A 26,078-nucleotide genomic window follows, 5' to 3' on the forward strand; every position below is an offset into this window, starting at 1 on the left:
TAGGACTGTAACTGTTTCTTTGCCACTTTTATTTTATTATTTTTTTTCAGACTATATAAAAAGACAGATTTTAAATGTATTGTAATTATTCATTTAGTTATGGTAGATTTTTAATTATTATTGCTATTGCAATAACATCTGGAGACCTTCATTAAGACCTGGTCTCACTGCCCAAAGACTGTGTAAGATGCAACTTTTCTGAATTATAGTGAATGAGACCCCGCAGATTCCATCATGTAAGGGGAGAGGAAGTGGGGACATGCTTCTGGCATCTGGGGCTGGCAGTTAATCAAGCTGCTCTGGAATTGTCCGATGGGCATATATCCAGTCAGGAGAAGGGCCATAGCATTAGACTGCAGCTGAAAACAAAAATCATCTTGTAATGCTGCTTTCATGCAGCCCCATGAAGTGGAACAGTCAGCTGCAACACAGGCACATGACATTTCTCCTGCTCCACAACCTCAGTTAATCCAGCATGGAGGTTCACAGATCAGGAGAGAGGCCACAGCAGTGGTCAATAAAAACAGGAGGTTTGGTCTTCCCTGCTTGAGAGCGATAAGAGCCTCCCACTTAGACATCTGACAGATATCATGTACAGGCATGAAGACATCAGCCTCACTCCCACAAAGCTCAGAATCTGACTGAAAAGATCTAACACGTGGCTTAAGAAAACAAAGCAGGGAAGGGGAAAGGCTGACAAGAATAGAGGTTATATTTACGTACATAGCTGGATGCACAATGCATAGACATGTCTTCAGGCAGTCTATACCAACACAGAAGTTGGCTGTACTTGTAAATATCTGCTTTTTCTTACTCAAACTATAAACAGTGACGACAGCTGGGAGAAGAGCAAAGATGGGTGGGAGGGAGGAGAGGAGATTATTATTTTTTTAAATTTCTCATTAAGAAAGAAATTCACCAATCTCAGAACCAGTGTAAAAGTGCACTGGCATCAACCATAAAACAGTTCCTGTATGACAAATGCTGACAATCAAGGTTTATTGTATTTTTTTTAATTGAATGATGTTGTTTCACAAAGCAGTGGACCATCTTCATTTAAGGGCCAGATCCTCACAGTGATGTAAACCAGAGTAATGACACTGCTCGGTGATGCTATACTACAGAAAATCTAGTCATTTGGACAAAATTCAGATTTCACTATTCTGAGAAAAAATAGACTTTCGCAACTTTTAAATAATTTTCCCTCACATCTTTTGGACAATATTGTGCATTCTTGTGATTCCACTAATTATACTATCCTTCAGACAACTGGCTTGCTAGCATCTAGCAATCAAATGAGAGTCTCACTTTGTAACAACCACACCATACCTCCCAGTCTTCCCAAATTTCTGAAAATATTTTGAATCAGAAAAGTAAAATCAATGAAACTTGAACTGTGTGGAAGTAAAGTCTATTCAATCCCAGCAATAAACCAATTTGTGCTTCTCAACAGATTTTTTGTTTGTTTATTTCTTTTAAAGTTCAAATCAAGCAAGCTATTTTGATCTGTTGAACTCAAAATATTTTCAGATGGTCATCTTATAAACTTTTAGTCATTGACTCATGCTTTTTCTCATTAAATTAATTACTTTTAACTCTTTGAGATTCCCTCAGCTTCTCAGATTCGTCTCCTCAATTTTAAATAGTATTTCAGACTATTCTACTCTTTTTTACACTAAAGAAAATTAGTGTGTGAAGTAAGCTTTTGTTCTGGGCTTAAGTAGGCTTTTTTTTGAAGTAAACTAACAGGGTCCTGCAGTCTACACAGAAAAGTTAGCATTGCAGAAGACATAAATTGCTATTGAGCAAAAAGACAGGATTTCTCAACTCTTCATTAAAGGCTTTGAATCAAATGTCCTATAGAAACAAATCAAGATAATATTACAGAACAGAAATACCAAACGAGCAATTTGTGCAGGGTCTGACTACTACACCATTCAAGCTGGAATGGAAGTCCTAAATTAAAGCAGAGGCTCTCTGTACCATGCATGCTAAGTTCAAAACTGAGATCCTGACACAAACTTTGGCTTCTTGGTATTTATTTGTGCCAGAGAGGTAATTTACACTCAAATGCAAGACTTGCACTCCTCCTGAACACTAAGAGGTGTTGCACCTGAAATAATGTTTGAGGGGATGTCAGACTACCACTGTCTCAGTACCAGAAAAATTCTAATACAAATAACTAAGATTCTAACATCAATTTCTTCTGTACACATTAAATAACACTATCTCAGCTTTTCAGAGCTCTAAGTGACCACACATCAGCTGAAGAACTGGAGTAGAGGTGTAAAGCTCAATTGTTCTCTGTTAATTAGATTCCTTTTCTGCATTCAAATTCTGGTCTCCTTTATCCACCAAGGCTAAGGTTTTCAGGAACTTCTCTGGAGTCAGAAAGGACCTGCTTAGCAAAACTGGAAGAGGGGGTTGTGTTTTGCAGCTCCTATCCCTACCTCTGCAACCCTGTCTGCTTGTCTCTTTGCTTGACAGTTTTTCACCTGAAAAACAGGAATAATTGAGCACAATTCAGCTCCGTAGGAATATCATGAAAGTAAATACTATAGATTTCAAATCACAAATTTAATAAAGTTGAGGGAAACAGAAGGGGTTGTCTAAACCACAATTCTGCCAGTTGCCTCTGCCAAAAAAGCTCTCTAATGGGATGACAGCACGTGACAAGAAAAGGGATTTTGCTAGCAACAGAGCCATGCCTTTTCCCAAGCATAATCTATGCAACACAAGGACTTTGCAGCAGTGTATCTGTGGCAGTGCTGTACACATAGAGTTTGTTTTGCAGAGATTTGTACTTTAAAAACAAAAAAGCTATGCAGGATCAACTCTAGTGTAGGTCTGGCCTGGGCCTACAGTTGAGTATTTGTCAGATTGACTCCATCAGGCCACTACTTGTTGTAGGTAACAACTGCCAGAGGCAGGATCATTCTTTGTGTAAGTATAGCTATCTTTCACAAGAAAAGTAAACTAAAGGAATAGAAAACCATTTTTGCCAGGAAAAATTCAGAGAGTCTTCTGCCCATATGGTTTTGTCAATGGCAAGAAGAAGTAGTGCAATCCCTGACTGATCCTGCTATAAAACAGTGCATCTTTGAGATAGATTCAGTCAAAATTTCATAGCTGAACTGGTGCAACCTTTCTGTGTGGTCTACTTAGAAAGTGTCTCTTTGATCTTTTTTTCCACTTCTAGAGCAAGCACAAGCTAAACTGATAGCAAACAGATTAAACCACTGAAAAGAAATTGCATCAGGATTATAGATATGAATATTTGAAGAACGTGAATATTGGGAGAACAGAATCAGAGAGAGAGAGGGCCCTTCTTTTGTCACTTGTGCTTGGTTTGCAAAAGTTTCATTGCATCAACAGCAGTGGATTTTTCTTCAGTCTCAACTAGTGATAGAGAGAGAGGTGTGGCACAGGGAACATAAAGAGTCCACAGTGAGAATTTTTTAATTAACTACTGAACTCAACAGTCTGGACAATTTTTAAGTGCATAAGTTTCTTGCACAGAAGCCTGATGAGAAGGTATAAAGAAAATAATGCTTGCAAAGATCCTAAATGCAATCTATTCCAAGAAAAAAGAATACTCCCTCAAAAGGAGTATTTGCCGAGGAAGAAATTAATCTTGCACGCAAAGCATAGAAAAATACTTGGTATTACTCTTCGACATCTCCTCCAGAGAATAGCAACCAAGAAAAAAGAAGATAATAAGCTTCTATGTTGCATTACGTTAAAAATTCACTCGATGAAAACAAGTACTATAATAATTAACTGAGTCAGAAAGCACTGTTCAATTAGATGTAGAATTTAGGGGAGTTTATAATAGCAACACTTACAAAGAAAGACTTGGTTGTGCTTATTCTTATGAAAAGGGGAAAAAAGTTGTGGTGAGTTAAATGACATTTATAAAATAGGGGGGTGTGATCTCAGACTGATCCAGATTAGTTCTCCACAGCAGTAAGTCCATAAAATTAGGTCACAGCGATGAAAGGAGAATTTAGTCTAAACTATTTCATAGAAGGCTGTGTGGCATATGGAACGTGTTATCCTAAAGAATAACTTAAGCAAGAAGCATGTTTTCAAGAAAAAACCCCAAAAAACTAAAAGGAACTTCATAAGGTAATTTTGAACCATGTAAGCTGCAAAACGAATACGATTACTATTTACTTATAGGTGGTTTTATATATGTATATATTATTAGTCAAGCATTATGAGCATTCAGATAATTTTTTACCACGAGGACAGTCAAACGTTAGAATAGTCTCCCAAGGGATGTGGTAGATTCCTGCACATTGGACTGTTTTAAGTCTCAGCTTGACAGGATGCTGAGCAGCCTCATATAAACTATAGTTGTATCTAGAAAAATTTGGACCAGGCGATCATTGAGGCCCTTTCCAACCTGGTATTCTATGATTCTGAAGAGAAATTATGGTAAGTAGTATTTCTTCTCCCCCCCAACCCCATCCCCTTCCTAACTGTGGTCTTTGTGGGATTTAGTTTGCTTTGTTTTGCTGAGAAGGCCTGCAATTTTGGCTTCCCAGCACAGAAAGGACAAGAGCTAATAAATCGTCATGGCTATGTATTTTCTTTCAATATGTAATGGTTAAAAATATTCATTCTTTGTATTTTTTGTTTTCTGTAAGATGTTTATGAGTGTGAAGATTGTTTTAGTATAAAATGAGCACTTTACTTCTTGTTACCTATCTGGAAAAACTTAATGTCCTGAAAATGTTCTCATGTCTGTCTAGAAATAGACACCAGCAAGCAATCATGAAATTGAGCCATGGGACAATTTGTGGCTGCTGGTCCTGTTTTGCTGTACTTGAGTTCCTTGAACAACTTCTTATTCAACCTCCTGCTAGGTGTCTCAGATACTGTCTTCTAGATTACGTATTTCGGACAGTTGGACTTGATTATCTTGAAGGTCTTTTCCAACCTTGATGTTTCTATGATTCTGCGATTCTATATTCAGCTAAAAAGGTACAGTGCTTTTTTGATTACTCGATATATCGAGTTCTATCCTGCAATGTAATGTTTTAAGACAGAAGCAAGGACTAGACTAAGTAGAAAAAAGAGAAAAGTAAAAAACATACCAAAATTGCAACCTCTCAGTTGAACCCTTTGTGCCTGTAGGAGAAACCAGATTTCAACCAAAACCTCGGAATGGCTAATTCATAGTGATGCAGATTTACCTCACCTGACAGAAAGCATGTAATTTATACAACTCAGCACAGATAAGTAGGATGGATATTTACCTTCAGTGTGCACACCAGAAGGGATTTAAAGTTAACCCCAGTTGTGCAAGGGATTTATACCCCTTAATGCAACTGTGGAGTTTTACTGAAATTGAAGGAAAATATTGAAAAATTAAAATTTCAAATCTTGACCCTAAGACCTTATTGTAGTATGAAAATTTATCTTCAGTTAGAAACAAATGAAAGAAAATTGAGAGACCACTGTCTCTGAATAAAACTCTTTTCTCCACTGCCAAAAATTGCAGATTAGGAGAAGTTAGTGACATTAAAATATCTTTTTGTGGAATGATACTTTCATTTTAAGGTTTTTTTTTTACTAGAGTGTACACAAGCCACCCCTCTTTCTTGCAGGAATGCTGTTTTATTCCCTTCACATAGTTGTAGAGAATCTGAGCCAGCAAAACAAAAGACTCCAACTTTCACAGCATAAACTCATGTTTTTCCAAAATTTCAGGGAAAGAAAAGAATTTGGAAAAATTATGATCTTAGTTTCAGCTTGTTCACAAAGCACAGAAAAGAGGACAAGAAGAGAATTTGGATTTACGACCTTGTTGCTTAGAATTTTTCATATTCTTCCTTTCTTCACTCTTGTTAGAGATCTGACATGGAAAGAGCCTCTAAACACAGACTCACAATTTCTTCTAACCTGTACCAAGGTAAATCAGAATTAGCACAGTCAAGTCAATAGAGGTATTTTAAGTCTAAACAAGCAACTTAATTGTAAGACACAGCATTGTTTCTTAAATTCCCCCCATTTATTTGGAATCATGTTGATTGTGAGCATTAACACCTGACCCATTCCCTATTGGTTTTTCTCGTAACAGCTTACCAGTACTGACTTTAGCTTAATAGAAAACTGAGACAGTTTGGACACTATGCCAGATTATGACCTCAGTTATATGCAACTCAGTCTGGAGTCATCTGCTTTCTGCATGACCAAAAGCAGAATTTGGCCTCAAGCTTTAATTTTTGAGAGTTGCACATATACAATTGTCTCCAAGCATAATACCATTTAATGATTTAAAATAGGAATAAATGTGCTTTGTGATTTTCCTAATTTCTAGAAATCCCAAAATCTGTGTCTATCTTTTCTACACTCTAGCACAGTATTTTGCTTATAATTCCAACCTCTGCATATGCACATATGGGACTTGAGTCCCATAGTCCAGATGATTAGGTGTTAAGTTGACTGTTGGACTTGGTGATCTTTAAGGTCCTTTCCAACCAAGGTGATTCAGTGATTCTGTGATCTAAATACCCCAGTCTTGACCTGCCAGGTTCTCTTCTGCTTTCCAATCACCTATATCTTAATCAAAGCCCTACTGAAAGTTTGAAATCATAAATTGTATCCTCATATGTATGCTAACAAGGAAGGGGCCTTCGTGACACAGTCAAGGAGGATATTTCTGAGGCTTGATGTGCTTTCAGCCCTGAGATGTACTTTAGGGTGAGATGATGGAAGCATGGGACAGAAAAGAGGAAAGTGTGTGCTTTTTTTTTTTTTCTGGGAAGGCACAGGAGATAAATCCTGAGTATGTATAGGCTTCCAATCAGTGCCAGGCACAGGAAAAGCTGGCTTCCATCGGAAAAGCTCTTTACTCCTGCATGTAGCTCAACCAAGCTTTGTATTCCCATTGTCAAAAAGTTCTGAGAATTTATTATCCCCTTTACATCTACTTATCCCAAGATGTTGACTGACCTCTTGCCTTTAATAAAGAGTTTCCCCATATGTTTGCCTCCCAAAAGTTCCTAAGGATGTGATTGCTTTGTTTTGTTTTCACAGTGGGCTCCCTTCCATATTTTTTAGTAACAGTCTGAAATCAGGTTAGGAAGATGCTGGTCTTCCACAGCTTTCAGTGAGCATGCTCCCCCATCTTCTAGCACTGGTAATACCCTGTATCATTTTAACATAGGCCTTTAACTCAGAATCTGTACAAATTACACTTGCTAGGTTAAACTCGCCACACATTCCTAGGGCCAGTACCTACTCGGACAGGAATACCAGAGGGAGGGAGGACTATCCCTCTCTCACCCCTCTGAGTTTGTTCCCATGGGTGTTCAAGTTCAGCTTGTTCAATGCAACTCTGCCTGCAGCAAGGAGAGCAGGGGCTGCTCATCAATACTCTCTGCAGAGAGGAAGTGGGTGGAGAAGAGGTGTTAAAGAGGACAGAAGTGCAGAGGGCCCAAGCTTTACCACACTCCCCTTCCTTGCTAGCCAAAGGAGCTGGCTGGGAGCATGGGAGAGTAAACTGCTCCATGCAAAAAAAAGAATAAAAATAAAAATAAATAAAAGAGGGATGAAGTAATTTACTTGTGTAGCAGAGCAAAGGGAGTGTGTGTGGTGGTGGAGGGAAGATAGGGAGGAACTGTGACTCTGACTCACAATATATTCTGCACTTTGCTCCTGGGGAGATGCAGCTGTGCATCTCCCCTTGTATAGGCTACACTGTAAGGTTACACTGTCGTCCAAAGTAAGCATCCCTAATTCTCCCACTTCCTGAAGCACAACAGCATTTGGCTCCTTTTTAATCAGGAATTTCTACTGTGAAAATTGAGGTCTAGGACCCAGCTTTTCCTATGTGCAGAATCAAAAATCTCTCCCCTGATTGCTGTCTTGGTTCCTGGGGAAAACTACTGAACTGTTATGGTCGATTTACTTTGGCCTGATTCTTTTTTAAAGCTGATTCCAAGTTATTCTTAATTCCTCAAGACACCTGAGATCTCCTAGATGAGCCAGCCAAGGACACCTCTGGCAATGTTTTCCACATCCTTTTCCCCTCACTCTGCTTGCTTGCCAGTTACCTCTAACTAGAGTAAGGACCGTTTCCCTTTGCTACCATTTCGATAGGAAAAAATACAGCCTGGAAGCAGCTCTGATTCTGGCCAGATAACTCAATGGGCTTTGCCTGGGGACAACAGTGTGCTGGGAAGAACCAGAAGGAACAGGCTAGTCGAGTGGGCAGGACGAACCACAGCAAAGGTATCACAAGACAAAGGTCTGAATGCCCACTCTCTCATTGTCTTCTTACATGACCTTGGGCTGCTTACATGGCCTGGGAGAAGTCATATAACCTCTCTGGGCTTTAGTCTCCAAACTGTAAAAGAATAGCAAAAGTAATTCTTACTGATGGAAAAAAAAAGGTTCATGCTGCAGAGTTGCCATGCCTGCAGGAAGACTACAAGCAGCCTTCCCTTATTCCCTTCTATCTTTCCTGTAGTCACTACATGAGATTCCACTATCACAGTGGGGGTTGTGTGTCCAAGCATGATTTCTTGCCTCTAACAGCACTGAACATCTGATGTCTCACAAAAGGAGTAAACTCCTGCAGCAGCATCTTCATAGCTCATATAATCTGTGAGTCAAGTATCCAATGATGTAACTAATCCTTGTGGTGACAAGATGTCAGTAGGATTCTTTCATGAGACATATAAAGTGTGCATACAACAAAAGATGAAAATAAGTATTCAAAAAAAACACTTTTTCTATTTTTAGGTCCCATACTCTGAGATAAAATTCCCATGCTCATAAATAAAACACTTCATAACCAGAATTTCTTCAGTAAGAAAATATTCCTAAAATGACATCCTAATTGTTGACTGTATAAGGAGAGGCAAGGCCAATGTTTTAGCCAGCTGCTCTACATCTCATTTGTCTCTTTTCCATGCCCAGTTAAAAACTTTGTTTTTCTATCAAGTATCTGTAGATCATAGGCCTGGGACGAGACAGCATTTGTTAAAGTACTCCCAGTTTCAAAATTATTCTTTAAAAGATTTTTGGCAAAGGGCGGCAGTGAGGCATTGGGTATCAACAGCAAGATGTCATCTGGATCAAAAGATAAGAAAAAGCACAATGGTTGCTAAAAACAAGGCAGTTTTGTGATGAGTGTTGGACCTGGCAGAGATGCAGAGCCTGCATTAATGCAGTAGGAGAACACAGAGATCAGGCTTGACTTTGGAAGGGGGTGGGGATACACTCAGTTCTGCAAATTAGCAGATAACTTTGGATGCAGTTTAGCAGAGTATTCAACCGTGAGCTTAATGGGTGGGCAATCTACATTCCAGTGGGGCAAATCACAAGCTTAATAAAGCAGTAGCCCCTAAATATAGTCAAACTTACAGCAGAGTGTTAACTGAGAGTTAAAATTCGAAAAATACTGTGTCTCAAGAACTGCATACTGGAAATTTTATCCACATGAACATTGATGAATTAGGGGACTCACAAGCAAAAGTTCCACTTCAGGCAAATTTTTACAAGGAAAAAAATGCAGAGTAGCTAGATTTACCGGAACAGTCTTTACCCTCAGGACAAGCCTACATGTAAACAATTTGCTATAAAGTAATGTCAATTAGCAGAGGTACTTTTTTCTGTAAATGGGCAATGGACTTTTTACAGATTCAGATGCAATGGGGAAAAGTGCAACAGTCTTTCATGGCACACAGTGTATTTGCTAGCTCTTCTCCAAAAGAAGGATTCGGGGGTCTCACTGTGCAGCTGGGACCAGTTCTTGGACAGCCATCATGATTTCAAAGTGTAAAACAGAGCACCATTGTTGGGAGAGATGATCTCTCTTATTAGACCAGTCTATTTAGCTTGTTGGAATGTACAAACTTTTAGGCATACAAGCTCTCTTTAATCTAAAGGCTTACATTTTATGCAAATAAATAAACTTAGCTTACATTTTCCCAAAAAACACTTACCTGTATTTTATCATAGAATCATAGAATCAGAGAATCATTAAGGTTGGAAGTGACCTCAAAGATCATCAAGTTCCAACTCCCCAGCCATGAGCAGGGAACCCTACCACTAGACCAGGTTGCACAAAACCTCATCCAACCTGGCCTTAAAAACCTCCAGGGATGGGGCATCAACAGCCTCCCTGGGAAACCCATTCCAGTTCCTCACCAGCCTTATAGTGAAGAATCTCTTCCTAAATCTCACCTCTTTCAGTTTAAAACCATTACCCCTTGTATTCTCACTATCTTCTCTGATGAAAAGCCCCTCCCCAGCCAATCTCTTATTCACCAAGTGGTCCATCTGTCAAATCCATGCCTTGTCAGTTTGGAGACCAGGATGTCATGTGGGACAGTGTCAAAAGCCTTGCACAAATCCAGGTAGATTACTTCAGTTGCTCTGCCACCATCTACCATCTCTGTAGCCTTGTTTTAGGAGGCACCAGATTGGTAAGGCATGACTTGCCCTTAGTGAAGCCATGTTGGCTGTCACCAATCACCTCCTTATTTTCCATGTGCCTTAGCAGATGTTCCAGGAGGATCTGCTCCATGATCTTGCTGGGCACAGAGGTGAGAAATACAAGACTGCTTCTCACTAAGAATTTCTTTAAAAATATAGTATTAAGCTGGTTGTGTGCAAGCTACTGTACTTGTGCAAAGATAATGGAAAATGTATAAATTATAGACGGTAGCACAAAAGGTATTAATTATATACTCCAATGCTAATTTGTCACTATGGTCCTGATGCAAACAATGCAGTTGCATTTTATAGGGTCAAACTTCAACTGTCTCTAATTACACTGTCGTTCCCTCTCATGCCTCATTGTGCAAAAACTTTGCCCAGTTCGTGCTGAATTCAGCATCCTACTGATGGTATTAGGCCTGGAGTCCAGCTCCTGAGAACTCTGCATCAGATACTTTGCATCTGCCCATCTAACATGTATTTGGAGGTTCATGAATGAGGAAAAGGGAGAGGCAATTCAGAAGAAAACAACAACTTTCACTCACAAAGTGGCCATGGATGTGTTTCTGTATGGCTTAAAAAACCCGAGTCATGGGTTTTTGCAAAGGAAGCACAGGAGCATCTTTGGCTGAAATGACACAAAGCTTCCTCACCAGGCCTCCTGCACCATGGCTCACCACAATCCCAGCCCCATGGAGCACACCTTGGGTGGCAGTACATGGCTTGGGAGGAACTCTCAAGCAGCAGTGCTGCTCTAAGCAAATGGCAACTTAAGAATTTTTCTAGTCCTTTTGAGAGGCAATACTGCCCTAACAGCCTTCCTACTCTCAAGGCAAACGTTTGTATCCAAAGGTCACAGAAGAACTGTCAAAAAACCAAATAAATGCTTTTTTTTTTTTTTTTCCCCAACAGAAATATCTCAGGTTCTCTGCAGGAATTTTTTCATTCAAATCAAACAATAGCTCGTGTAATTTCTAACTGACATTCCCTATTACTGTCTCCCTGCTTCCTTGTGGGTGTGAGGTCTTTATGCACCCATAAACTAGGTCGAAGGGTGCAAGATTTTTCATACTGATACTTTAACATGTTTTAAGCTTAACCCTTATTTTCTTCTGTTTACTTGCTTGCTTTCACTGTTTTCATAAAAGAAAAAATAAATTGAAAGATATGAAAAAGATGGAAGTTCTCAGTTTCTAAACCAAAACAAAACAGAAGCCCATTTTTTTTCAATGTGAAATCCAGCAAAATAATTGTGTTCAAATTCACAGTTTGAAACAACTTTCCTTTTGAGTTTATTAGCATCAGAAATACTAAATATTAACATTTTAATTTTTTTCCCTATGAATTATTTTTCCTACAAAGTAAGATATCCAGTGGGAATGTAAATGTAAAAACACATCAGACCAGCCTACATTGCAAGGTCTCTAGAAGGCTGCTCTTTCACAGCCTAACATGGGAGAAGTGAAATTCTGATGATATGAGAGTTGCTTACCATGCTCCTTCTGCTACCAAGTTAGATTAAACCCACCTCTGGTATTGAAAAATAGAATAAGAAGAGCAATCTCTTATAAATGTGAACCACTTCATCTCAGCCTTTTCCATGCCTTCCCTTGCTTTTTCCAGAAATATACACCAAACAGTAATGTCTCTGACATGTACAGACACCAGGCTTGAACCCCCTAGAATTGTGGGGAGGTGAAAGCAGTGAGTTTCATCTAGAACACTACTCTTAACTTTAATTATGGAGAGCTTAAGCCCTCAAAGCGTCTCTGACAAAAAGAAGAGGAACTGCAACTATTGCCTGACTTTAATACAAGACAGTTAATCAGCCCTGGTTGAACCAAAGTAGGTCCAGGTTGACTTGAAAGCTTAATGGATCTTCAAACTGTTCTAAAAAAAGACTTAGATGGAGTTTCAGGCCTGCAACGAAACATGAAACCAGACCTCTTTGCTGTGGCTTTGGGCTTGTTACAAACATCTTGCAGAGGTTGAAAACTCCTTTTGATGATCAGCTTAACTTCCCTTTCCTTGGTTTAATCCTATTTTTCCTGATTGCACTCCTTTGCCCCACCCTAAAGTGAATGCTTTCTTTCACCGGTGCTTACACTTTCCGTATCTATGCACTGGGTTTCATGTCATGCCCTTTCTGTCAGCTCTTAGCAAAGGCTTGCACATTCAAGGCAATTTCTTCAAAGGTCAGTTATACAACCACTCTAGTAATTTTTACTTCTCTTTCCTAATTTTCTTTTCGTATGACAATACCTTTAATCTTTCAAGCAGCTTTCCTGATTTTTCTGTGGTGCTACAAAAAGCATTAATTCCTTTCTAGTTCTGTGATGCAGTGCTTCAGTAGTTGCATTTATTAAATACTGTGCCTTTCCAAAGTTTTAGATTAGTCCTGGGTCTGATCAGGTATTGCTCCTTTCTAAATTTCTTTTCCCCTCTGCATATCGTCATTCAATACCACTATTCTACCAGCACACTAGCTTGTAATTTATACTTTGACTTTTATTTTGTAATTTTCTGCCAATGTTTTATGTCTCAGTCTCCCCAGCAGAGATTGTATTTCTCTTTGCTTACTGCTGTTTGCATCCCCTCCAAATTCAGCTGCAATTTTGTTTGTTTGTTTGTTTACTGCTTGGCCCTGCTGCTATTAACAAAAAATAACAAGAAGTTTAACTAACAAACAGTTAATCAGCAAGTGTAAAGGTCAGAGCAAATCTTCTGGTTTTGTAAAATTACCACAGGTCTAGTCAAGTAATTGCAATTTATTGCTAAGGATATGATCTTTAGACTTCTTGATGATTTAGACATTTTTCATAGCTACACAGTGAACATTATGTAGAAATGCTTCAGCTTTTCAGGAAATTGTTTACCCAACTATGACTTCAATTCTTTGTCATGACTAAGATCCAGCTGACTGCTCACCTCAGATGGCATTGTTTTTATTTCCTTGCATTTCATGCTTGTCATTGATCAGACTTCCATGCAGCATTCCAGATGGGCTTTCCTGGTCCAGGCAGTGCAATGTGAAAACCCCGGGGCTGTTCCTCAACTCGGAGCAGAATACCTGTATAAACTTGCAATCATTGTCTGATTTCTGTGTAGTCCAGTTACCCTGGAAAACGGGAATAACACCAGCCGTCCTACTTTGTCAGTATTGACAAACTTAAATGCTTATAGACAGCTCAAGTATCAGTGACATGAGAATGGTAAATGAAAACAGGATGGTGTGCACTAAGAAGGTTTATGGAAATATGTTTCTTAAGATGCCTCACTATTCTCAAAACAAAGAGGCACCTCCCATGCACTGTGCAGGACATCATACTGCAATGCTATCGCGCCTTGTGTAAAGAAAGGAAATCTTCACTTTTCCTGGCAACTACAGCCAACTCCTTGAGGGGGAAAGCAAAGGATGTTAGGGTATTTATCTAGGGTAATAAAACCCCAGCATCGTTCCACAGGGTTCCTTATTTTGCAGATGTAGAAGGTAATGAACAGAGATTTTTACTTGACCAAACTCTTCCAACAAATTGGAGAAATCAGGAGTCCAGCTTCCCAAACCTGACTTTCTCAATAGAGAGATTAATTAGTCAACTGGTTAATGCAAAATGATACCATGGCAGCCAGGGCAGAGAAAGACAGGAGTAAATATCATCTTACAAAAATAATAGTGAGAAGAGGAAGCAAAACAGAAAAAGACGTAGCTGTGACAGAGGAAAGCCTGTCTACTTCTGTAGTTGATTATAGATCTGGGGATGTAGCTAGTGAGGTCAATGTTGTACCGGACATTATTAATAGTCAGGTCCCTTGGTGGGATTGCTAGAGGATGCTGGGGAGTGTCAAATGCCTCTGGGGGTTCTCAAGTGCTCTGAACTCCAGACAATGTCAGTGGCAGGGGAGGAAGGTGCGGGGCCAAAATATAACAGAATTAACTTTGCACAAGGTGTGAGAAGCAGCTGCTGTTCCAAGTAGTGAGGTAAGCACTGAGGAACTGCTCCTGACCTTTCTCTTGGAAACAGGCAGGTATGTGTAAGGCAATCACGTTTTTATCTCCAGAAAGATATATTGGTGAAAAGATCAAATGTAGACACATGTGCCGTTGCAATCAGCCGTGTCTGAAACGAGCTGATACTGCCACGCTTCTGTGCAGCACATTTAAGTGTTCAGAATACAAATTGTTCCTCACAGCAGATGTATTAGCACAAAACTGTCCCTCAGAAAGGTGTCACCAGTTGGTAAAGCTTTCCTCGGTGTCTCATAGGGTCATGGTCACAATAGTAGTCATATGTAGTATCATAGATTGGTTCGAAGTGCAGATGAGTTTTTAATTTTCGGGTGTACAGCTGTCTTGCTCTGCTTTGCTCAGCCAGTCATTTAAAGAGGAAAAGGAAATGTCAGTGACTCAGTAGGCTGAACTCAATTTCCAACAGAGATTAGGTAAATACTGTTCATTGCAGGCTATTGAGGCTTAGTGCTCAGATGTGTCTTCTCTTTTGAAAATATCCTTGAGTAATGTATGATTAAAAGCAACTGACCTGCTGCAGAGACTTAAGAAACTTTGGTGGCCTCATCCTCAGCCCATCTGCAAGAGAAATGCATTAGTTGCAAATTCCTTCACTCTAAGTTACAGTTTGGTTGGCCCTGAGGATGGGAGAGTTAACACTTAAAGCTGCCCTAACTCAGTCCCTCTTGGTTTTGTCTCTGAATTTTTAGGCTTAGTGTATCTGGCACTTGTGAAATCTTTATCTTCAATCTGTATGTGTTGAAATTTCTGTATCTTGAGAAGTAGAAATGTTCAGGTGGGTCATAGTGTCTCTAGAGACATTCAGCACCCTGTAGAAATACACCTTATTATGTTGTTTTACTGGCACATATTGTACAAATAGTAGATAACCATTTTGAAATACAGTACAAATTTTAATGTGTTATTATTTTGTACTCTCATCTTTTTGAATATTCAGGTTTCTGGTTTTGTACCTTTTCACTGTTTCTCTAAGCACACAGGAGAAGGGCTGCATTTCTTCTCAACATAGTTATTAAGATGAGGGAATCAAAGGGACATTCAGCTACTTGTTGATTTCTGTCAGTTTGTAAAAACAGTGCTTAGCAAGCAATGAGAATAATTACACTGTCATCTTTTGCAAAACCTGAATAAACTGCCAGCTACCACAAATGATAATTAGCTGCTCAATCTGAAGAACAAAAGCTGCTTTTAAATTTTTCAGAATGTGCCAAATGCTTCAAGCTGACTTACATAAATCGTACTTGGTATTACAATGCTGAATGTAAAATTCACCAGTCACTTTTCTTTCTATTCCTATTCTGCTCAGCAATGACTTAAAAGTAAATACTTAGGCAGTATCTCACAGTACTAGAATTTCATTATTTTCACAGAACATATTAAATGACACTTGGCTCTTCAGCTGTGTGGACTGTTCAGAGACTAATCAAAATGAAGCAATACAGTTTTGTTGTGTTTTTTTTTTTTAAATGACCAAGAGCAAAACAGTTTTCCAACACTATGTGAAGTGTTGTGTCTAAAAAGAGCAGAATGTTACTCGCCAGAGTCTGTTGGATATTCAAATTATTGATGGAAGCTATAGGTAAGCTTATTTAGGCCTTCCCCGAGACACCTAGATTAGACAGCATTAATACCTTGCTAACACTGCAGCGACAGGCAGGAACACAAATCATTAAAATAGAGTAAAACTAAGTGACAGTTGAAGGATCATAAAACTTTGCAAAGCATAAGATTTTCTTTCCTCTGGTGTTTGTTTTTAGCCCCTGTGCCACAAATGTCAGCAATCTCAGAGTCAGACTTGTTTAGTGCAAATTAACAGCTGGCTCTCTATTGCCAGGATATGCTGGTTTTCCTGCCATGCTGTGATGCATGCTCCCACAAACCCTCTGCACCATTCATAAGGGCTAATTGTAACTTAATTCTACTCCTTGTTCCTTTAAAGGTTGTCTTGCCTTCTGTTCCATGCTGGTAATCACTTGAAAGTTAGGGCAGTATCTCTGAGTGAGGGGACACTAACACTATACAAAGCGGCTAACTTGAGGCGACCAGTATGTCTTTGTACCTGGATGTCCAGTGCTTTTCCAAATTGCACATAGCAGAGTGATTTCTGAGCTCATTTTAAGGGTGATTTCAGAGCCACACTCTATTTACCATCATTTTAATTACCTCCAGCAAGAGCTCTAAGCATTAAAAGTGTGTTCTAAGATCCAGAAGGGCACACAGGATATCAAAGCACAAAAGCAGAGCTGATCCAAAGCTTTCCAGCTGCTTAGGAAAAACAGCTTTCTGGAATATGTGAGCAGCCCTGCTGAGCTCCCAATATATGGAATAGAAAAGGAATTGGGTGATACAGGAGAGAGACAGAAAGCAAGATTGATATCCCAGCAGCAAGACTGTGTCAGCCTGGGCAGCTGCCTGCAGTCTTTGTGGCACAGGCACAAAGTGAGACAAATGATCTGCCATTACCTCCAGCCACTGAGTCCCTAGTCAACTGATGAGTTCACCATAAACAGGTAGGCCAGCAAGGAATACCTTTTTATGTAAATCCAGAGAAAGTGCTGGATCTTCTGGATTCACACTATCTAAACTGTTCTTCAACCACATGGTTTTTAGGATAGATACGTAGTAGGTACTGCACAGCAGGATGATTAACACTGGTTCAAACGGATGTATCATTATATTCAATACATGCTGAAGACCCATTTAAGTCATGTGCTGTCATACGCATTAGTGTTGGCTAGGTTGGGTGTCACAGCTGTTCTGACAGCCTGTGGAAACAGAAACCAAACCAAAGTACAAGCGTTAATACTCCAGAACCATCAGATATTGGGCAGAAATTAAATGGAAGTAGTCACAATTTGTGGATTTCTATTTGTATCTAGTAACATTACCTTAGCTGATACTGGACCAGGGAATGTCCTACTGGACTGTGCTCTTGTTCTGAGGACACCATGGAAATGCTTGCCTATGCCTGTTTGGGACCCAGATCCTAAGTGCAGTAAATCTAGTCTATATGTCCTTTATGAATGCAAATTTTATTGTGTCCAATTCTAAGACCATACATCACATTTACTTGACTGCCAACACTTCATAAAGGTAGCTACAGTGAACCTTTTCAGGGATTTATATGTGGAAAATCACAAGAAGGACCTCGAAGAACAGCAAAAATATTTCACAATTATCAGTGAACTAGAAGTTTGATTTGAGCAAAATGTGTCTTTCTACCAGAAATCAAGCTATTATAAGCTATACTTGTGCAGGAGTAGCTTCTGCTAAGGACCATACAAACTGTGCCCCAGGAGCCTGTAAGTTAGGTCAGTCTTCTTTTAGGTAGGATACCTCAGTTGAAATCTTACCTCTGGATGCATGTCTTCTCTAGAGATACCTTACTAACTACATACTCACTCACTATACTGAGCAAGCACTTTTTGTGTTTTGTGAATTACATTGCATAACTTTTGTAGCACATCCAGAAACATCAGAAGGATTTGCTTTGAAAACATGAAAACACAAACATTTCCATGTTTTACATATTTCTCTCCTTCCTATTCATGTAACTACAACAAAAAAGTAAAAAGCACAAATTGCAAATGATGCTCAATACAGACAGGCACAAAGTTCTGTTTTGGGCAAAGAGCCATTTGCTGAAAGCAATATTGCCCAGCCCTGCAAACCAATACACTTTTAAAGTGTCTAATATCCAAAATATAGTCAAGGCAGTAAACCAGCTGCATTTTCCCAGTGATGTCCATTTCTCTTAGCTAGAATAGTGCTGTAGGCATCTTTTGACATGCTGGACTTCACAGGAAGCTTGACAATTTCCAGTCATGGACCAGAATTTCTGAACAAGCCACTTAGGAACTGTCTTGGAGGAACTCCCTGAAAACTGTAATCTCATCAAGCAATTGCAATTTCTTTTGAAATTTTTCACCCCAAAACATCTCAGAAAAATGTAGATTGGCTCTGTATGTCCCCTCCCTGGAAGTGTTGAAGGCCAGGTTGGATGGGGCTTTGAGCAACCTGGTCTAGTGGGAAGTGTCCTTAACCATGCAGGGGGTGGATCTAGATGATATTTCAGGTCCTTCCAACTCAAACCATTTTATGATTCTACGATTTGTATTTTTGCAGCAAATAACTTTCCATGTACAAATAAAATTACAAGTAATATTTAACATCCTCCCCACCAAGTCTACAAAACATTCTATGTGAGGTTCAGAAAAATACTTTTTTTATTTTTTTCATTAACAGGTTTCCTACGTGAATGAGAAAAACAGTTTATTTGACCTGCACCAATCCTGAGGTCCCAAGCCCTTTTGCATGCAGCATGACATTAAAGAGAGTCTGCAGGAACTCCAGTCTTACTTTTCCCACCTCATCACCTGCTCCAACTTGTGTATTTTGCTAGTGCCACTCGATTTTGAAACTAAGCAGACCAGTGATTACATGCAGCTGCATGTTGGCATGAATAATGCTTTCAGCTTTTGAGCTGAGCATTGTCAGAGCTTTGCTCACAATCCTATGGACTTGTGTGTCATACTGAGTGTGGGTTAACCCTTCTGAGTGCTGTAAGAAATCTGCTGAATGACATCTGTTTTATAATACTTCTGCTGGTTTTAAAAGCACATAACTTACTGATGGAAGACCAAATTGTGCAGGAAGAGGTCTTTTTATACAGCAAGGTCTGGGCTCTGAGATCCATCTACATTAAGTTAGTATTTGTTTAGGTATGACAGTAATTGTATGGTAACTAAAAAACTTCGTGTTTTGTTTTTGGTATTTTTTTTTTCCAAAGCATAACACTGCTGCAAGCAACAGTCTAGATTTAGGTGAACTCATACTGTGACAAACTGAGAATGGAGAAAACACATTTCTTGTCCATAAAAGGACAGATCACACATCCACTGAGGGTAGCTCTGATTTTGCTGCAGTTCCAAACTATGAAGTGGGGACGACTCACTGTTGCTAAAGGGAGTTTTGCTTAGTGTGGATAGAGGATTCTCCAGTACTATTTTTCTTTGCCTTACTAAATAGAAAATTGTTTGCCTTCTTAAGCAGAAAGTGGTGATTTGAAGAAATGGAAAAAATTCTGTTTAAGAGATCTGATTCTTCTGCAGATTCTTCTGGGAAAAAGAGTTTCCAGAGCATAACCAGCAGGTTGAGGGAGAGGATCCTTTTCCCTCAGCGCAGCACTGGTGAGACCACACCTGATGTGCCGTGTCCAGTTCTGGGCTCCCCAGTAGAGGAGAGACATGGACGTACAGGAGCTCGTCCATGAAGATGATTAAATAACTGGGGTATTTGTCATAGGAGAAAAGGCTGAGAGAGCTAGGGCTTTTTAGCCCACAGAACAGAAATACCTGATAGAAGGGAGTAAAAAAGATGGAGCCAGGCTCTTCTCAGAGGTGTCCCAAGAAAGGACAAGAAGCAATGGGCCCAATTTGAGATACAGGAAATAATACTGAAACATGAGCTGGGTTTTTTTTTTTTTGTTGGAGTGGTTTGGTTTGATGTTTTACTGTGAGGGTGGTGAAACGCTGAAACAGTTTGCCTAGAAGGGTTGCAGAGTGTCCATCCATGGAGATATTCAAAACCTGACAGGGCACAGCCCTGTACAAGCTGATCTAGCTGACTTTGAGCAGGGTGATTGGACTAGATGATCTACTGAGGATTCGTCCATCTCCATCTGTTCTGTCTTCTATAACTCTGTGTCTTCATCCCAGAGTGCTAGTGGTCTGAAGAGTAGTGTACATGTTTGCAGCACAGGAGAATCTAGTTCAAGACTGTTATGAGTCACTTAAAGTAGTACTACAGACAGGGGTTCCCACATGATGTAAGTGCAAATACAAAATACACAGATATCTACAGGGAAAAAACCCATCACCTTAGATGAATACTCACAATTCTCAACTTCATAAACAAGGTAACAGAAAGATTTGCCTAGAAATGACAAAAGAACTTCTAGAAGATGCTCAGAAGATAGAATGACAGGGACACTACAAGAATCCATATAGAGCTGCTCATGGTTAAGTACAGTACACAGAAAAAGCACATTTTTAGGGCCAGTTTTCAGTCTCTTGATCTTGAGTCCATTTTGATCTTTTTGAACAAGAATCCAAGGGGTGGATTAAAGGAGGTCCTCCATCTGTCCTTGCAAATTCCTAACTACAATCCATTTTTTTGCAATTCATATAAACATAATGAAGGAACTCACTGAAAACCAAACGAAACCAACCAACCAAACTTACCGCCCCAAAAAAAACTACAACACCAATCAGAAAACAAAAACAAAGAAAAAAACCCCCACAAACCCCAACTGTGCAAGCAACCTGTACAAAACGATCTGTGCATCCATATGAACTTCTCACTTCTGTTGCAGAAGTCTAAATACTGGTTTCTGAATTAAAAATATAAGAAACCCCACTTGCTCTTCGACTGCATCCCTTTCCTTCAAGAATTTTTTTCATTATAGTACCAGAGATAGAAAGAGAAAAAAAGCTATTGAAGCACAGTATTTATTTCCAGTATATGATGACACAAGTAAGATAAAGTTAAACACAAGCCATTGGTTGAATAGCAGTTTAAGGGATCCATGAGATTTCAGCAAACAAAAACTGACAATAATAAGCAAAGTCAGAAGTTCTTCATTATACACCATTAGACAATCTGCTAATCTTGAAATGTGAAACTAATCCACTCTGTAAAACAGACTGTGTAGAACTAACTTGGCCTATCTCTGCTGCTGAGAGCTGGAAATACTATCCCAAGAGTAGCTAACTGCTCTGTAGAGAAAGGGCCTAACTGATATATCTGCCACTATACAGGGGAAGAGGAAAAGTGAGGTAATAATGAAAAGTATGAAGTATAGATGGCACGCTGGAAAAAAATGAAGCTATAACCCAGTTACATTCATTATAAAATACAATGAAAAATTATATTCAAAGAAACACGTGGTCTGTCTGTATCTCTAATGTGCAGATGTAAGACGTGTTAAACACAAATCTCAATTTTTGAAGTCTACAGCATTTAGTAAACTTCCCTATTGAATTGTTTTTATATTGATTCTCTGTTTCTCTGCAGATCTTACAGGTGAACAAGGTGATGTCCATCTTGTTTTATGTGATATTTCTCACTTATCTTCGTGGCATCCAGTCTACCAACATGGATCAAAGGAGTTTGCCAGAAGATTCTATAAATTCTCTTATTATGAAACTCATTCAGGCAGACATTTTGAAAAACAAGCTTTCTAAGCAGATGGTAGATATTAAGGAAAACTATCAAAACACAGTGCAGAAAGCAGACACTCAGCAAGACATGGATGGAGACGAAAATGTGAAATCAGACTTCCAGCCAGTTATCTCAATGGATACAGACCTCTTGAGGCAGCAGAAACGCTACAACTCTCCTCGAGTCCTCTTGAGTGACAACACGCCGCTGGAACCACCGCCACTGTACCTCATGGAGGATTATATTGGGAATTCCGTGGTGGTGAACAGAACCTCCCGGCGGAAAAGGTATGCCGAGCATAAAAGCCACCGAGGGGAATATTCCGTTTGTGACAGTGAAAGTTTATGGGTCACGGACAAATCGTCTGCGATTGACATTAGAGGACACCAGGTAACTGTGCTGGGAGAAATTAAAACAGGCAACTCTCCAGTTAAGCAATACTTTTATGAAACGAGGTGTAAAGAAGCCAAGCCTGTAAAAAATGGCTGCCGTGGCATTGATGACAAGCACTGGAACTCCCAATGCAAGACATCCCAAACGTACGTTAGAGCACTGACTTCAGAAAACAACAAATTGGTAGGCTGGAGGTGGATAAGAATAGACACCTCCTGCGTGTGCGCTTTGTCAAGGAAAATAGGAAGAACATAAATCTGCATCTCTTTGCTATATAAATTATTACTTTAAATTATATGATATGCATGTAGCATATAAATGTTTATATTGTTTTATATATTATAAGTTGACCTTATTTATTAAACTTCAGCAAATCTACAGTATATAAGCTTTCTCTCTCAGTAAACAAGAGCAAAGGGTGTGTGCATCTGCTGTGGGCAGCTCCGGGGTTTTTTAGACTGTGTTTATGACACTGCTTGTTAGCAGCATACCATAACCTTACTGTAAAACCTGTGTAAAATCAGTATTTTTTCATTCAGTATTGTCAACCCAGTGACTGTCATTTAGTAAACTTGTTAAAAATCAGATCCATGTCAAGAGTTGTGTACATATTTATATCCCTCAATCAGGACATTAATTGGATGCAGTGTTGACTCCTCATCATCAAAACAAAAATGGACCAAAATATGTGTTGCAGCCTGCAGTTTATATCAATGCTACAGGCATCAAGTAGCCATAAAATACAATGTCTGTGTATGATGCCAGTTTTGTCAGCTAAATGACCATTTTCCCTCTGTCAACATTTCAGAATGACTGCCAATGATCCGGTAACTTTTGTTTATGTTTTTGAAGCACATTTGCTTTTGCAACTGTTTCTAATGCTGCCAGCTCATCATAGAAATAATATGAAAAAAGTCTGAAATATTTGCAGCAAAAATTTACTGGAGCTAAGACCCAGTCTAAACTGTGCATTAATATAATTTCTTCAGAGTGTACTATTTATTGTGTTCAGCCTCTTCCTCCTCACACAAATCAATTATCTTCTGTTTGCATTCTTGCATCATTCCTCTCTATCTGAGTTTTTAAAGTAGAAACAAAGCTGGTGGTGTCTTATCATTAAAAGAGCCCTTGGCTTGCAAATTTTAATAAAGAAATATATTCCATCCTGGCATGACTGTCAAAGCTATGCACCCGTACGAAGATGTTCTTCTCCTCAGCAATCCATTCTCCATTTTTCACAGAGGGAAAAATGTGTAGAACTGCTCGACAAACCTGGTAGCTTTTATAGGGACATGAAATAGGGACATGCTTTTTGAGCAGCCTGGTGACTAACATCCGGGTAGCCCAAGGTTATAATGAAGCTCTTCAATAATACAGGTGAGTTGCTACTTAGGACAGACAAATGTGCTAGTGTCTATATACCTCAAACTCCTCTTTGTATTATTGTGTAACTCCACTGAGCACAGCAATAATTTCACTATTTGAAGAGATAGTCTATTATACATTAGCTGTATAATGCCCTGGATGGGATCCCACTCCCATAAAAATAAATGAGAGTCTGGTCATGGATGTCAACAGAATTAAGATTGGCCTGCATATGTTATCTATGTCTAGCTAGACCTTAACATACAGTCAGAGCTGAAAAATGCCATTCAGAAAACATTACAGCTTTATTGGTCTTAGGTTTTTACAGTTCAGCTTTCACTGTTGTAGTGTGTTCAGCATCACAAATGAGAATGAAATCAGAGTACTCAAAAAGCAAGGTTGCAGGATGCCTTTGTTCATTGATTTTTTTCTCCCAGAGAACCAATCTCAAATCTGAAACAAGCCATCAAAGGCACCAAATTGTGTGGTCTCCCCTAATCTGTTACAGAAAGCATTATACATCATAAATCCACTGGAGAACCAGACACGTTGCTCATGAGGCCAAGCATTAGAAGTGAGTCTGAAAGCCATGTTGGAGTGTGTAGGTATAATTCTGCAGGGGAAGCCACAAACAAAGGTTTTGAGAACCATCTCAATTTTCAACATGAGGCCACAGTACCTATCTCACATGAAATATCATCAACTCATGGGACTAAACCCTAACTTTGCTTCAAGCAATAATAACTTCAGAGATTCGATATGAAGGCAATCTTTTAAAGGAATGAGAGTATGAAATCAAACAAGGAACTCAGTATCTGATAGATCTGACTAGAATTTTTCCCACATTCTCCTTTCTTGGCAAACATTAAAAAAAATGAATCCTCAACAGAACTTTTTCTAGTTTTACTAATAGGAAAGTTTTAGTTTCAACAGGAAAAAACAATCACTATTCATTAATTTTTCAGTTTGGAGGGACAAGCGCATTTTTCGGAGTCCTGTCACTCTGAAAATTTTGCAAGTTAAACATCTAATTTTGCACCCTGAATTCCCAAATAAGGATCATCTTCAGATGCTGAGTCTAATTGAGAGCAGATACTGTCATGGATCATTAACTTTAGGGATCTCTATGCTTCAGTATGCTAGATAGATCTACCTCCATGTGAGAAGAGGAAGTAAGAAAACAAACTGAGCTTGTTTAGTCGCTGTTACTTACAGATCAAATATCCCATTAATTGGAAACTACCTTGGTTCTACAGTGTGGATGTGATGCTTGTTTATAACACTGTAAATCCAGACAAATTCTAATGAAGATAGGCAAGAAAATATAGGTTTGTAGCCATGCAAACATCGGAGTTGCTTCTCATGCCTTTATTCTACTCACTGAAAATCAAGGGAGGTTCATTCTCTATTCGTTCGAAGAAAACAATTTGTAGCAACAATTCCTTTAACAGGAACTAGTCTTTGACTCCTAACTTTACCAATACACAAAGTATTTTACAAGTGGCCAGCAAAAATCTATCAGAGTAAATGCAATGTCTGTCACTTGAAACACATTAAATAAGGAAGAAACATGGTGTGTAAGGTTATTAGATCTGCTGCCTCTTTCCCACCCCAGTATAACAATGAACGGAAGTATTACACTCTGGATCTGATCCAGTTTCCTTTGAAGTCAAGGGAAAAATTCTCACCTTCCCCAGTGGAAGATGGATCAGGCCCCCTGTGAAGAAAAACCAGCAGATCACAACCTGAGAGCAGAGCAATCGCAGACATCAGTTACGCGTTCTTGTAAATCCTGTGTACGCATATGCTGTATAATTTTGTAACATGTTTGTAAACAAAGCCTGTAATAAATTTGTTAAGGCCTAATCCTGTTTTTTCACTGTAGCTGGGAATGGTTTTATTGTCAACTTCAGTCATGGCACAATTAATTTAAAGTTCCTCTCCAACTTTTTTGTATGTATAAAGTAATTAAGCAAAATATTCAGCTTGCAACACTAGATTAATTTGAGTATTCTAAAACTCACTCCCATTAGGCAGCTCAGATGCTGTGTCAATATTGTTTTGCCAATAGTTCATATAAACACACATTTTGTTTAGCTTTTCTCCCAAACAAACGAATGCTATTCTGAAATTGCCTGTCTGTGTGAAACTGTATTTTATCCTTTTTTTCCCCTAGTTTTTTTACAGTCCATTTAGTAACAGTAAAAAAATGCTCCACTGTGGTTTTGGGAAACCATCTGCATTTATTTTATCACCTTTGAACATGTGTTCAGGAATGAAGTCTGTGCAGCAATTTTACTGCTACCAAGAGATTTGTGCGGCTGCACCAGGAAGAAACTGGACTATACAGAGTGTGTGCTCAAAAACCACTCTGCTCATACTCTGCTATTTCGATGCTTTAGCAATCACTCTTTTGCTCAGCTATACATTTTGTATCTGCAGACAATACTAAACAGGAAACAAGTCTGATTGGGAGTTTGAAAAATAAAACTGTAATGATAATGACCTGCTATTTCTGACCTTTCAGCAAATCCGTTTGTGCAGCAAAGCGAAGGGCATAACCATTTGTTTAATTTAATAGGAACATTGTGGCAAAATCAATGGGATTCTGTGT

General features: G+C 39.1%; 1 protein-coding gene across 1 annotated transcript in view; it reads left to right on the forward strand.

Moving 5' to 3' along the window:
- NTF3 (neurotrophin 3) overlaps positions 1-25,330 on the forward strand; it is a 56,393-nt gene extending 31,063 nt beyond the window's left edge. The window contains exon 2 of the mRNA XM_051608241.1: positions 21,560-25,330. Coding sequence (XP_051464201.1) covers positions 21,560-22,354 — 795 coding nt within the window. The 3' untranslated portion in view covers positions 22,355-25,330. The remainder of the gene's footprint in view (positions 1-21,559) is intronic.
- The last annotated feature ends 748 nt before the right edge of the window (positions 25,331-26,078 follow it).

The sequence above is a fragment of the Apus apus genome, chromosome 1 (assembly GCF_020740795.1).
Source record: "Apus apus isolate bApuApu2 chromosome 1, bApuApu2.pri.cur, whole genome shotgun sequence".
NCBI classification, from domain to species: domain Eukaryota; kingdom Metazoa; phylum Chordata; class Aves; order Apodiformes; family Apodidae; genus Apus; species Apus apus.